This window comes from Culex quinquefasciatus, chromosome 3 (assembly GCF_015732765.1).
Source record: "Culex quinquefasciatus strain JHB chromosome 3, VPISU_Cqui_1.0_pri_paternal, whole genome shotgun sequence".
Taxonomy (NCBI): Eukaryota; Metazoa; Arthropoda; class Insecta; order Diptera; family Culicidae; genus Culex; species Culex quinquefasciatus.
The window spans coordinates 4,390,966-4,407,239 of record NC_051863.1 but is presented as its reverse complement, the minus strand read 5'-3'; the positions used below and the strand labels follow the sequence as shown (position 1 = coordinate 4,407,239).

The window sequence follows — 16,274 nt, the reverse complement described above, 5'->3', positions numbered from 1 at the left end:
TTCAGAAATCCAGAAAAAAAAATAAAAATTATTCCCAACATACTACAGGCGCCATTTTGGCAGCCATCTTAGATTTCTGAATTTCTGAATACTTTGGGATATTCGAAGTGTCATATTCGTGTTCAGTGACTTCAAATTATTTAGATTTAAGATGTTGAATTACTATTACAACCTCAAATCAATATTTCCAATATACTACAGGCGCCATATTGGCCGCCATCTAGCATTTCTAAATTTCAGAATACTTTGGAATATACCAAGTGTCATATTCATGTTGAGCGACCCCAAATAAGTAAGATTTGAGTGGTTGAATGGCTTTTTACACTCTCAAATAAATTTTCCTGATATTCTACAGGCGCCATATTGGCCGCCATATTGAAATTCTTGATATCGTAATACTTTGGGATATTCTAAGTGTCATATACGTGTTCAGCGACCCCAAATCAGTTAGATTTGAGTGGTTGAATCACTATTACAACCTCAAATAAATATTCCCAATATACTACAGGCGCCATATTGGCCGCCATATTGAAATTCTTGACATCGGAATACTTTGGGATATTCTTAGTGTCATATTCGTGTTCAGCGACCTCAAATTAGTTAGATTCGAGTGGTTGAATCACTATTACACCCTCAAATATATGTTCCCAATATACTACAGGCGCCATATTGGCCGCCATCTTGGATTTCTGAATTTCTGAATACTTTGGAATATACAAAGTGCCATATTCGTGTTCAGCGACCCCAAATCAGTTGGATTTGAGTGGTTGAATGGCTTTTACAACCTCAAATAAATACTCCCAATATACTACAGGCGCCATATTGGCAACCATCTTGGATTTCTGGATTTCTGAATACTTTGGGATTTTCTAAGTGTCATATTCGTGTTCAGCGACCTCAAATTAGTTAGATTTGAGTGGTTGAATCACTATTACACCCTCAAATATATGTTCCCAATATACTACAGGCGTCATATTGGCCGCCATCTTGGATTTCTGGATTTCTGAATACTTTGGGATTTTCTAAGTGTCATATTCTTGTTCAGCGACCTCAAATTAGTTAGATTCGAGTGGTTGAATCACTATTACACCCTCAAATATATGTTCCCAATATACTACAGGCGTCATATTGGCCGCCATCTTGGATTTCTGGATTTCTGAATACTTTGGGATTTTCTAAGTGTCATATTCGTGTTCAGCGACCTCAAATTAGTTGGATTTGAGTGGTTGAATGGCTATTACACCCTCATATAAATATTCCCAATATACTACAAGCGCCATATTGGCCGCCATCTTGGATTTCTGAATTTCTGAATACTTTGGGATTTTCTAAGTGTCATATTCGTGTTCAGCGACCTCAAATTAGTTAGATTTGAGTTGTTGAATCACTATTACACCCTCATATAAATATTCCCAATATACTACAGGCGTCATATTGGCCGCCATCTTGGATTTATGGATTTCTGAATACTTTGGGATTTTCTAAGTGTCATATTCGTGTTCAGCGACCTCAAATTAGTTAGATTTGAGTGGTTGAATCACTATTACACCCTCAAATATATGTTCCCAATATACTACAGGCGTCATATTGGCCGCCATCTTGGATTTCTGGATTTCTGAATACTTTGGGATTTTCTAAGTGTCATATTCTTGTTCAGCGACCTCAAATTAGTTGGATTTGAGTGGTTGAATGGCTATTACACCCTCATATAAATATTCCCAATATACTACTGGCGCCATATTGGCCGCCATCTTGGATTTCTGAATTTCTGAACACTTTGGAATATACAAAGTGTCATATTCGTGTTCAGCGACCCCAAATTAGTTACATTTGAGTGGTTGAATGGCTTTTACAACCTCAAATAAATACTCCCAATATACTACAGGCGCCATATTGGCAACCATCTTGGATTTCTGGATTTCTGAATACTTTGGGATATTCTTAGTGTCATATTCGTGTTCAGCGACCCCAAATTAGTTAGATTTGAGTGGTTGAATGGCTATTACAACCTCAAAAAAATATTTCCAATATACTACAGGCGCCATATTGGCCGCCATCTTGGATTTCTGGATTTCTGAATACTTTGGGATTTTCTAAGTGTCATATTCTTGTTCAGCGACCCCAAATTAGTTAAATTTGAATGGTTGATTTCAAATTTTAATGCTTTCTTGTTGATTTGGCCATGGTGTGTTCCCTAAAACGAGCGCCTAAAAAGAGTTGCTTCGACGAATTTAGTCGGTGTTACTAGCAGGTAAGTCGGATCAGGTTCGTTCTTGTTTTAGATGAATCTTGAAATCCTACCGGTTCGAATGCTGCAAGAACGATCAAGATTGGTTGAAATGGGGCCAAATGCGAGCGAGTTGAAATTAGCGAAGCAACGGTTTCGGAGGCTTGGTCGTCCGTGTAAGTGAAATATGCCTTGGACGGAGGAGTGTTAACCAATTTAGCAGCACCAGGCCATTTGTCAGCGATGATGGGCAAACATCTGTTATTTCGGGGCTCGGTGGAAATTTATTTTCTTTTGAAGGCTCTCGGCCGTTGTTTGGTGTTTATGATTGTGATTTCTGGCGCGGTGGCCAGCAAAAAAAAGAAACAGCAAAAGACTGACTGATGGACGACGTGTTCGGGGTGAGGTCTCCTGGGAAACTCTCGCTTGGGCTAATGGTGTGTGTGAGAGTCGGGGAGAGGGTAGGGGGTGGTTTATTATCGAGGAAGCTAAAACGGAGATGTAGGAAGTAAATCTTGATGGTTCGAATAGTTCAAGATGTTCTTGGGAGGGAATTTTTGCGGAAATAACTTTATTTGGTAGGTGCTAGATCAATCATCGAGTAGGAAATTAAAGAGACAAAATAATTTAAAAACTCTAGTATATAATAATAATTGTAAGTACTGATTAAACAAATTTTTAAACACAGTCTCCTATAAATAATAAATTACCTTTCCCTAGCGGGAACCACGGCAATTGAGAAAGACTTCCCGAGTTTTTTTCTTCACCGCCTCGAGGGGGCACTGTTCTCCCGAAACAGCATCATAATAAAAAGTTTTTTAATCAATATGCTTCGGGACATGATTACGATATTACATCACGTCGTCGTTGTCCTCGTCCTCGTCGTCTTCATGCCTTGACGATGTAAAAGTACCTTCCGGCCCATAATTTCACCAGCCAACCATCTATCCTTCGCGTTTCATAATGCGACGTTAAATGCCGGAGAGAATTTCGAAGAAGGGATGACGAGAGCGGAAGGAACTGAGGACGGAAACGCCACTATAACAAGATGACATATTTATGGACGTGGCTCTAAATTAACAACTGGTACCTCTTCTTTTAGTGCACTCCTCGAAGGGGGGCGGGGACCAGGAGGGGATGTGTCAAAGAAAAACCGGAAGAACCTGGCAAAAGCCAAAAGTCCGTCGGCGACGGCAAAAGGGGATATCCTTAATTACGGAAGTATTAAGAAATTTCCAACTGCACTAATAATAGTATCTCAAAAGTATAAATTGTACCCACACTCATCGTAATAATAAAATAATCCCTCGCTCTCGAGACTTTGCGCTCCGCTCTGCGGCGCTGCTGGCCTCCGAGACAGCATGGTCGAGGGGGTTTTTCCGAAAAAAGGAACTTCCGATTTTTCCGCTTCTCGCTCCGAAGAGATGGTGACAACTGCACGGTACCGTAGGCTTGAGATTTTTTATTACAAAATTCATTCTTTTACAAATTGTGGAGATCAGGACCAAAGTCACCCCCACCGGACGTTCAAAACCAACATTTCTTGATCATCCAACCAGTGTGCCGGGTTCGAGAATTTCTGCTCCGATGCAGGATGATGGTGGAACTTTTACCATTTCGTGCTCATCCCCTTCTCTCTCAGTTTTGATCCAAGCCCAAAGACTGGTGCACTTTTTGTTAACGAGTGTGTGTGAGGGTGACCTGTGACCTGTGTGTATGTGATCAGAGCAGGGTATTCTTTTTCATAATAATTCAAAAATTATCACTCTCCACTTTTTATTGCGACAAGACGAGGACGGAGAAGACGAAGACACTGCAGTTCGTTTGCAATTTCGGTGTGCTAGGATAAGGTTGCTCTGAAGAATGCTACCATATAAATTCGGTGTCAGTTTGACTTCCGAAAACTGAAGAGCTTTTCTTTTATGCACTGTTGACAGGGTGGCAACTCAAGTCGGGAAATCGGGAAAGTCGGAAAAAAGTCGGGAATTTGTGATTTTTTGTCAAAAAGTTGGGAAAAGTCGCCAACCTCAAGCATACTTGTTTGAAAATTATGTTCTAACACTTGAATAATTTTGTAATATTTTATACAATTTTCAAATTGAATTCATTCAATAATTGAATTATTCAAATCCAGTAATTTACTTAAAATTTAAGGTTCCTTTCACAATTTCAATCTGTTTGAGAATGCAAAGGTTTTTTAAGACTCAAAGAAAAATATTAAATATTGGATGCATTTGACACAGGAGCAGTTCTCTCAGATTTCGGTCATTCGATTTTTTTGTATTTTTTAATCTGACTGAAACTTTTTTGGTGCCTTCGAAATGCCCAAAGAAGCCATTTTGCATCATTAGTTTATCCATATAATTTTCCATACAAATTTGGCAGCTGGCCATACAAAAATGATGTATGAAAATTCAAAAATCTGTATCTTTTGATAGGAATTTTTTTATCGACTTGGTGTCTTCGGCAAAGTTGTAGGTATTTGAAAATTTGAATGATTTTTTATTTATTTTTTGTCACTAAAACTCGATTTGCAAAAAAACACTATTTTATTTTTTATATGTTTTAGAAGACATCAAATGCCCACTTTTCAGAAATTTCCAGGTTGTGCAAAAAATCTTTGACCGAGTTATGAATTCTTGCATCAATGCTGATTTTTTCAAAAAATCGAAAAATTGGTCGCAAAAATTTTTTAACTTCATTTTTCGATGTAAAATCGCATTTGCAATCAAAAAGTACTCTAGTAAAATTTTGATAAAGTGCACCGTTTTCAAGTAAAATCCATTTTTTGGTGACTTTTTTGAAAATAGTCGCAGTTATTCATTTTTTTTTTTAAATTAGTGCACTTGTTTGCCCACTTTTAAAAAAAATGTTTTTGAAAAGCAGAGAAAATTCTCTATATTTAGCATTTCTGAACTTTGTTGCTACGACCCTTAATTGCTGAGATATTGCCATGCATAGGTTTAAAAACAGGAAAATTGATGTTTTCTAAGTCTCACCCAAACAACTCACCATTTTCTAATGTAGATATCTCAGCAACTAATGGTCCGATTATCAATGTTTAAATATGAATAAATTCGTGAAATTTTCCGATCTTTTCGTAAAACATATTTTCGAAATTTTTCAACCAGGACTAAAATTTCAAAAGGGCTTAATATTGAATGTCAGTTTAGGTTTTCAAATATTTTTTTCGAAAAGATCGGAAAATTTCACGAATGTTTCATATTTTAACATTGTAAATCGGACCATTAGTTGCTGAGATATCGACATAAGAAAATGGTGAGTTGATTGGGTGAGACTTAGAAAACATCAATTTTCCTGTTTTTAAACCTTTGCATGGCAATATCTCAGCATCTAAGGGTAGTATCAACATAGTTCAAAAATGCAAAATATAGAGAATTTTCTCAGTTTTAAAAAAATATTTTTTTCAAAAGTGAGCAAACATGTGCACTAATTTTAAAACTTGAAAAACTGCGACTATTTTCAAAAAAGTCACCTAAAAATGGATTTAACTTGAAAACGGTGCACTTTATCAAAATTTCACTAGAGTACTTTTTGATTGCAAATACGATTTTACATCGAAAAATGAAGTTAAAAAAAATTTGCGACCAATTTTTCGATATTTTTAAAAAAATTAGTATTGATTCAAAAATTCATAACTCGGTCAAATATTTTTTGCACAACCTGGAAATTTCTGAAAAGATGGCATTTTATGTCCTCTAAAATATATATATAAAAAAAAAATAAAAATAGTGTTTTTTGCAAATCAAGGTTTAGTAACAAATAGTTAAATTAAAAACTAATGATGCAAAATGGCATTTTTGGGCATATCGAAAGCACCAAAAAAGTTTCCGTCGAATTAAAAAAAAATATTAAAATTAAAGAAAAAAGACCGATTTCGTAGAGAATTGTTCATAGATTTTCATTATATTTTTTCGTGAAACAAAAGATTATTATTAAATTTAGTTTATCAAAAAAGAAATAGCATTTAACTTGAAACAACAAAAAAGTAAAAAAAAGCTGATATAAAAATAGTGCCAAAGTTTAACAATTATGGGCAGCGTTAAGTTTTGAATCTGTTTCATTTTGTCCCATTGATTGATTATTAGAAAAAAAGATTTAAACTTGAGTTTTGAAACGTTTTTTTTTTTGTGGTTCATTAAGTCATTGCAATTTTTTTCCAAATGTTTCCCTTGAACATTATTGTTAGTATGGGTAAGGGACCATCCACAAACCACGTGGACACTTTTTTGGAAATCTCAACCCCCCCCCCCCGTCTCGTGGACAATTGTCCATACAAAAAAAAACTTTTTTGTATGGATCGTGGACAATAGTAGGACCCCCCCCCCCCCCTAAAGTGTTCACGTGGTTTATGGATGGTCCCTAACTTAAATATCGAATAAAATCCAATCGTTATGAAAATAAAAAAATTATAAACATTGCAATGAAAACAAATCCAAGAAATTAAGATTTTAGTTATTGCAAATATGTTTAAAGAATTTGTCACTTCAAACATTTTGAATACAAAAAAGTGGTAAAAAATGGAATTTGAAATAAAATACTGATTTGTTTTATTTTAAAAAAACAGTAAAATACTGACCACAAGAAAAATCTACATTGATTCAAAAATTCTGTATCAAAATTTACAAAATTGAAATGCACAAAAAAAAAACAAACCATCCACATTAACGACCCCCGGGTCTTTTGTGGTCTCTATTGCAAGTTTCTGCTCGAACCTAGGAGTCCGAAGGCTTGAATGGGGAGAGCACCCAAACCTCTTTTTACTCCAAGGAACCTTCCACCCCAGTGTTTGAACTGACGACCTTTGGATTGCGAATCCAACCGCCGCCAGCGATTCCACCGGAGTAGGCTTGGTTTGGTGTGTTGTTTGTACTTATGGCATGGAGACGACTCCTACACCTGGAATGACTTAACGGCCTAACAACCAAGGCCGGGACCGACATTTTACTTCCTCATCCGATGGAAGGTTGCAGCAGATGGGAATCGAACCCAGAATCATCCGCTTACAAAGCGGACAGCGTAACCATTCGGCCACGCATTGCCACAAAATTGAAATGCGAACTTGCTAAAAACATTTTTAAGCAAATTCTTGGACATTTTTCTGAATTCTTTGAAAGAATAATAACAATATTCATGTTTTAGCGTTATTTGATTTAAAATAAAATTTTAAATTATGTTTTCTTTAACTTTTTGCCATTTACAACTGAAACGAAGTATGGTGTGCGTTTGCTAATTTTAAAAATACACATTTAAATTATAAGTAATGTGAAGCATTCAGTTAATTTCCAAAGACTAACTGTTTATGTTTCTACTCGGAATCAAAATCAAAGTATTTTTTTGGAAAGTTGTTGTTTAGTTTCTGTATTTTTGACAATTACATCCTTAACCTGATATGAAAATGTAAACTAACAGGCTCTCGTAGCAAATAAACAATTAATTACATTTACAATTACAACTACAAAATTGTCAACAGTTTGATTTTTTTTAGATTTTTCTTTTTGATTGTTGAAACAGCTATTATTTGTGTTTCTGTAAAAGTCGGGAAAAAGTCGGGAATTTAAAAAAGGGATTTGAGTGGTCACCCTGTCTGTTGAATAATTTTAAGGTTCATGGAAAAATTCCAAGTGTTAGTTTAAGTATCCACCTTTTTATTTGGTTATTTATTTATTTTGGTCTAAGTTGTATAATTTGCCATTTTAAAAAAAAAATCTTGAAATTTAATTTTATAAATATTTTAAAAAATGCAACGGCGTTAGTGGTTTTCCTCTACTAACTTTCAAGAGCAGTAAAACCAATCCATTTTTGTGACCCTCTTCTCTTCTTTCCATCTTTTTATCAACTGTTGCGTAATTTTTCATCATTTTAACATGTCTTTTATCCCAGCAGCGCTATCGAACCTCTAAGACACAACTAGAAAACATTACCGAAGAACCAGAAAAAAAACTCTCCCCGCGAAAAAAATTACATCACCCCTGCGCTGTTCGTCAAGCCCGGCCAAATTTCCAAGGACCTGCGGCGCTAGAACAACGTTTGTGAACGTGAAAAAAATTGATTTTAAATCCTACCCCGCGAGAAGCTCGTTTGATTATGAACCCAAAGGTAGAGAGGGAGCTGGCCAGAAAGTTGAAAAAAATAAAATAATCACATAAATAATGTACCCACATTAGTCAATCCGGAGGTGCTGCCCGCCCGGCTCCGATGGGCCTCAAATGAATATCGTTAAATTTGATGATGCCATCAAAATTAAGTACCAATTTCAATTTCGACCCTCTCTCGATGAGTCCTGCTCCGGGGTCGCGAAAAGTGATATTAATTTCCACCTGGCAGCTCGGTACCAATCCAATCACTTTGGCTTTACAATTGCAAGATTAATGAGCTACAATTCCGCGGGAACAGAGTTTCTCATTTTGTCGACCCCTCTAATTTTTTTTCTGCTGATGCTAGAGGTCAAAGTTGGTTCGAGAGTTGTCCCACAGGTGGGACAAGAGGCCACCGAAAATTTTAACAAAAAAAAAAAAAATCAACAGCTAACACGCGATTTATTTTGGGTGGGTGATGGAAAACATTTTAATTTTTCAATTCATAAACTTCGATGTCCGCTGGAGTGGGTTTCCGCGGGGAAATTCCCCGAACGGGACAAGAGAACGAGCGAGTGGAACATGGATTTTTAATGCCCGCGAGGACAGTTGAGTTTGACTTGATTTTTTTTTTTTTGGTATTTATAGAGACATCTGATGATTGTAATGGTAGCTGGTACAAAATTTATTTTAAGTTTTGGGTTTTTTTTTTCGGATAAACGAACTAATCACTGATATAACAACAAAACACGACATAAACAAAAAGAAGATCATTATCTTAAATTTCTTCTCAATTGTGCTGTTGATGGTGGGTGAAACGACTCATGTTTTTCCATTCCATTCGGAGGCAATTATCAATCTGCTCGCAGCTGTCAGCAAAAAAAAAACGAAAATTTCTGCTGTGGTGAACCACTCTCTCCTGCAACTTTTTTTAAAACAAGCGAAAAAATATGGAAGTAAGACAGGTTAACCTCCCCCTCCCACTGCTCATTCCCGGATGATTTTTCCATTTCTCCATTAAGATTGTTTCACCTATCAGATCTCTGTCAAAAACGAACAAACAGCACTCGAGGGGGAAAAGCAAAATTCCGAGAGGAGCCTCCTCGCCTACGAGTTGCTAATAAGCGAACCGACCACCCACCCCCGAAACCAAGAGGCTGAGGTGTACATGTTTTGTTATCATTACAAAATCGCAGAAACATGAAATGGAAGAAAAATTATCTCCTTGTTCGCCCTCACCAGCAGCATTTTCCCCGCGTCGTCCCCCTCCCAGGTTTGGAGGGAAAAAAATCGTCCACCGTGTATGTGTATTAACCTCTGCGAAATTAAAAGTCTGCTTTACTTCGCCTTAAGGATAAGACATACAATTTTTATAATTCATCGCGATGGAAAAACAACCGCTCGCTTGCTCGCACGAAAGATGATGGTGGTGGCGGGGATGCTGGGCATCACGTTGGGCGGTGAGGACACATTTTGCTGGCGGTATTTTATCAACCATTTAATTCTTCATCTTCGGATTATTTGGAACCCGCAGAAATGTGTTGAGGTTCAGAAGCATTTCGAAAAATTCTTCCTTCTACTAATATAATAAGATCGAGTCTATTTTAAAAATTCCGTAAACGAAGTTGGATCAACGTTAAGCTTCTGTCATTTAGTAGTTTTTCAGCGAACATTTTTTTTCTGCTGAAAATCCTCCAAAATCCTAGATTTGACCGTTTGAACCAGTTCTGAAGAATAAAACTAAATTGTTAGTAGATTTTACTAATTTCTAAGTTCCGTCAGATAAAAACCACTTTTTCCACTTAGTCTGTTGTTTACTTTTGGTACATTTTATGACAGGTGTTCTTACTAGTTTTTCCGGTTAGTCCGGCAATTTTTTTGACTAGGTCAACAATTTTTTTATGGAATTATTTTCAAAATTTACCACTGCTGCCTGCGAATCTGAATCTTGTCACACAGCCTTTTTGGCTGATCAAGTATAAATGATTTGTGGTCCCAGAGATGGTGCAGTTTTAAAATGGCAATTTTTCATAATTTGCGCGAAAATTTTGAAACGTTACAATACAAAATTGCAAAAAAATGCAAAAATTACAAAACATACAAAATAAAATTGAATTACCACAATTGCAAAAAATATAAAAATTACAAAAATTAAAAAAATGCAAATATTACAAAAATTACAAAAATTACAAAAATTACAAAAATTACAAAAATTACAAAAATTACAAAAATTACAAAAATTACAAAAATTACAAAAATTACAAAAATTACAAAATTACAAAAATTACAAAATTACAAAAATTACAAAATTACAAAATTACAAAATTACAAAATTACAAAATTACAAAATTACAAAATTACAAAATTACAAAATTACAAAATTACAAAATTACAAAATTACAAAATTACAAAAATTACAAAAATTACAAAATTACAAAATTACAAAATTACAAAATTACAAAATTACAAAATTACAAAATTACAAAATTACAAAATTACAAAAATACATAAATTACAAAAATTTCAAAAATTACAAAAATTACAAAAATTACAAAAATTACAAAAATTACAAAAATTACAAAAATTACAAAAATTACAAAAATTACAAAAAAATACAAAAATTACAAAAATAACAAAATTTACAAAAATTACAAAAATTACATAAATTACAAAAATTACAAAAATTTCAAAAATTACTAAAATTACTAAAATTACTAAAATTACTAAAATCACTAAAATTACAAAAATTACTAAAATTACTAAAATTACTAAAATTACCAAAATAACTAAAATTACAAAAATTACTAAAATTACTGAAATTACTAAAATTACTAAAATTACTAAAATTACTAAATAAATAAAATTACTAAAATTAATAAGATTACTAAAATTACAAAAATCACTAAAATTACTAAAATTACTAAAATTACTAAAATTACTAAAATTACTAAATTTACTAAAATTACAAAAAATACAAAAATTACAAAAATTACAAAAATTACAAAAATTACAAAAATTACAAAAATTACAAAAGTTACAAAAATTACAAAAATTACAAAAATTACAAAAATTACAAAAATTACAAAAATTACAAAAAATACAAAAATTACAAAAATTACAAAAATTAAAAATTACAAAAATTACAAAAATTACAAAAATTACAAAAATTACAAAAATTAAAAAAATTACAAAAATTACAAAAATTACAAAAAAATACAAAAATTACAAAAATAACAAAATTTACAAAAATTACAAAAATTAAAAATTACAAAAATTACAAAAATTACAAAAATTACAAAAATTACAAAAATTAAAAAAATTACAAAAATTACAAAAATTACAAAAAATACAAAAACTGCAAAAATTACAAAAATAACATAAATTACAAAAATTACAAAAATTACAAAAATTACAAAAATTACAAAAATTACAAAAATTACAGAAATTACAAAAAATACAAAAATTTCCAAAATTACTAAAATTACTAAAATTACTAAAATTACTAAAATTACTAAAATTACTAAAATTACTAAAATTACTAAAATTACTAAAATTACTGAAATTACCAAAATTACTAAAATTACTAAAATTACTAAAATTACAAAAATTACTAAAGTTACTAAAATTACTTAAAATTACAAAAATTATCAAAATTACTAAAATTACTAAAATTACTCAAATTACTAAAAAAAAATTACAAAAGTTACAAAAATTACAAAAATTACAAAAATTACAAAAATTACAAAAATTACAAGAATTACAAAAATTACAAAAATTACAAAAATTACAAAAAATACAAAAATTACAAAAATTACAAAAATTACAAAAAATACAAAAATTACAAAAGATACAAAAATTACAAAAATTACAAAAAATACAAAAAATACAAAAATTACAAAAAATACAAAAAATACTAAAATTAATAAAATTACTAAAGTTACTTAAATTACTAAAATTACTAAAATTTACAAAATATACAAAAATTACAAAAAAAAACATAAGTTTTCAAAAACTACGAAAAAAAATACAAAAAATACAAATAAAAATTTAAATAATCAATAAATACGCAGTTGCTCCATTATCTTTGAAAATGAATTTATATTTATTAAACATTGATACAAATATTTTGCCTGTATTTTAAAATTTCCTGAACTTTTGAAATAATTGTTTGCAAAGAAACACTTTTCCGAAGGTTAAAAAAAAATCTGGGGTAATTCGTAACGAAACGTTCGGAATAAGTCCATAAATTTCGTCGCTCCCATTTTTTCACTCGCATTCAATGATACTCTTTTTGGAAATTTTCTGCTGCCTCATCTAATTACCTATTCATAATTCACAATCGCGCGCTCCGCCCAACTTCTCCCCCGCTGATAGGCAAAATAAAGTCGTATTGATTGCTCTGAAAGTAGGACGTTAAAAAAAGTTCATCAACGTGGAAGTGAACGCAACGGAGAGGAAATGGCTGAAAAATGTGCCCAAATGGTTTATTATCAGTGGATATCAATTATTCATATTTATTGCGCTAGAGAGTTGGTTTTTTTTTTGCTGGTCGACGAAAGTAAATCTCATTAATGAGTTACGATCCCCTTCGCAATGTTGCGCGCAGATCATCCGGAAAATGATTTCTTCTTTTTGTCGGGAAAGTGACTGAAATTTTTCGCACTGCTAGAAAATTTTGTTTCTATTCTTCTCAAAACTTGGCCAATCATTGTTTAATTGCCGAGTATTATTCCCTCAGTTTGTTTCTAATCTGGTTATAAGATATGAGTTGTACTCTCTTTTGAAGTCTTCTTGAAGAAAAGCGAAATTTCATAAGGTGAATAAATCTTTTCTCCTCCTCCCCCTTCAGACGCTAATTCCATCGGCACCGCAAAACTTTACCGTGGAGAAGATCCTGCCATCGACGGAGGCCACCTTCCTGGCGCTGAGTGGCCCACGAGGGCTCTCCATCCTGGAGCTGCCCCGGCGCTGGGGCCCCAACGGCCAGTACCAAAACGGCAAGGAGTGCATCATTTGTCGGTAAGTACCTTCCCCTTGAACTCCACCTCTTTCCTTGAGCTGCTGCTGCGAAATGTACGATGAAGATGATAATTTTCCGCTCGCAATCAGCACTTCTTGGCCGCTGCCTTAAGCCAGCGAGATTAAAGTTTTTAACCCGAGCGTTGTCGGCGAAACAAGGCTTAAGAAAATTGGCCAAATTTCCATAGAAAAGCAATAATATTAGTGGCGTTGGCTGGCTGGGTTGGGCGGAAAATCCAACCCAAACCGGTCGAAAAAACTCTGGACCGGGAAGTCCGCTCCCAGCAATCCAAAGTTGTCGCCGAGTTTTGTTCTGCTGAAAATCAAACGAGAAACAACCAAACTAAAACAAAGCTGCCGAATTAAAAAAAAAAAGTGAACATACTCCCACACACAAAGCCCAACTTCTCCCCGCTGGAGCACAAAAACGTTCATCTAAATTTCATTTGATTTAATTTTAATTAGATTTTGTGTTTAACTAGCAAAATCTACACTTGTTCCGTCAGAGTCGTCACATCCATCGCAGGAGCAGGAGGAAAATCTTTCGAAGCACACATCCGATGTCGGAGCTTATGAGCTTCCGATTTTGCTTTCGAGAGTCAAAGTCACACACTCACACACACACGCTAAAAAACTCATTTTGTCGAAGCTTCCAACGGCACTTCCCCACACAGCATCCGCCCAAATTAGCATCTGAGAGAGTCAGTTTGGAATTGTTTTCCAGCATCCAACCTTCCTTCCTTCTGTTTTTTTTTGCTGGTGTTCAACATTAGCTTCGACTTCACTTGGTTTGTGACTTTCGAGGTTTTTGGATAATGGAACGCGCGCTGCTAGTCTATTAAGAAAGTACCTTTTTCCACATTTGGGGCTCCATGCGCACATGGAGTGGTGGAATGGATTGTGTTTGAGTTTGATAGAAATTTGTTCAAAGAACAATGGGAAATTAATTTCCAAGACAGTTTGTCTTGGATAGAGTTTGGCAAGGATAACATATTAATAATTTTTCGAGTTTCTTGTTGGTACAGAGATTCCAACGGGTGTAATTAGTGTTTGTAAGCCTTTTCAAATGTTGGAATTGATTTGAAAATTTAAAAAATATTTTTATTCGAAAAATCGGAAATTTTAAATATAGTTTCATTTTTTGTTATCAAAAATCGGACGCATAATTGCTGCATTATCGTCACTTAATAATTCGACGCTATTTTGGTGATGTCAAGAAAAACCTCATTTTTCTTGTTTGCTTGTCTCTCACCGGCTTCTCAGCCATCATTTTTGCAATTTTGTATGTCTTCCCAGAAAATTTATTAGGCATTTTCAATGTTTTCGAAAAAAATATATTGTGAGGTGGTACTTTTCGATTACAAATTTGATTTTACATCTTAAATTAAAATAAAAAATAATTCAGTTTTTTTACAAATTTAGCAACACGGGCTAATGAGTTTGAGATAAATCAAAAATAATTTGGAGAGAATTTCTCATCGACCAACTAGTGCCACCGCTAAAAATATTACATTTTTTGTCATCCTAAGCATATCCAAAAATGAGACTCTTCAGAAATGGTTGTTTTACGCAATGCAATTATTTGTCTGAAAAGACGAATGAAAAATTATGAACTTTTTAAAGAGTCATACCTAAAACATTGCCGAAGATACCAAATTGATCAGAAAACTCCTTCCCAAGATACAGATTTTCAAATATGAGAAATTCTCTCCGAATTGTTTTTGATTTGTCTCAAACTCTCATACAAAGAAAGAAGTCATTTTGTGTTTTGGTTCGCCCATACAAGTCTCCATACAATTTTGGAAGCTGTCCGTACAAAAATAGTCAGATAAAAAAAATACAAGGAAAAACATGTTTTATAAGATTTTTAAATTCAATTCCTAAAATTCGTATACGAAAACCTGTAACTTTTTAGCCATTGAAAAGTACAAGCAAAAATTTGTCCGTTTTTTTTAATTTTGTTTCTGGAACTGGATAGAAACTGTATCTAATAGATTTGTTTACTAAAGTTTTTAATTTTAAAATTTTATTTGCAATCAAAAAGTACCGTGAACCAGGGTTATATTGATAGGATTTAAATTAATTTTTGAATTATAGTTTCCAACTGGTAAGGTTTGTATCAAGCTTATTATTTTCAAAACATGTACATAGTTCCATGCATATTTTTTTTCTTTGAAAAAAAAAGTTTTTTCAGTAGTGTTTAAAAAAAGTGATGTTAAAAATTCTTATTTTGAATTGCAGATATATTTTTGAACAAAAAAAATCAATGTTTATACTTAGTTAACTAAGTTTATAAGCTTTTTTTATAAAATTAATATAAATTTCAGGTAAAAGTACAAAAATATTCAGAATTTTGACTAAAATTTGTCAAAACTAGTTTTGTTTTTAAAATTTTCAATTTATATTACATTTTGGACAGAATTCGAAGCACGAATCAAAGGTTTTCACAATTAATAGAAAATTTGTTCTGTTGAAAATGCCTTTCAATTTGAAGATTTTTTTAATTATGTTTAATACCACATAATATTTTTGATCTAAACACTTATTTCACCTTCTCTTACTGGAAAATCTGAAAATGCATTCCATACTCCGATTTGAAATCATGTGCATTGAAAACATTATGAAACTTTGAGAATTATAAAATAATGCTATTAATCAGCATTTTCTAAATTAAAGTTAACTAACTATTAAAACTTTTCAAAATTTTATGAAAACATTTTCTTGAAATAAATTGAACACATATCTAACATGATTAGTATGATTTAATTAAAAATGTGCAGTTTTTCGATTTTAAAAAATTCTTTCGAGTGACCATTAAAATGTTAGTCTGATTCCTTTTATTCAAAATATTTTTTTCCGAAAAAAAAAACCGAAATTTATCAATTTATTAACCTTGAACAATGAATTAAATTACGAACTAATTATGCAAA

General features: G+C 32.8%; 1 protein-coding gene across 1 annotated transcript in view; it reads left to right on the top strand.

The window, feature by feature from the left end:
* Positions 1-16,274, top strand: part of LOC6044719 (nuclear pore complex protein Nup88) — a 110,792-nt gene that overhangs the window by 27,265 nt on the left and 67,253 nt on the right. Inside the window, exon 2 of the mRNA XM_038263645.1 lies at positions 13,175-13,344. Coding sequence (XP_038119573.1) covers positions 13,175-13,344 — 170 coding nt within the window. The remainder of the gene's footprint in view (positions 1-13,174; positions 13,345-16,274) is intronic.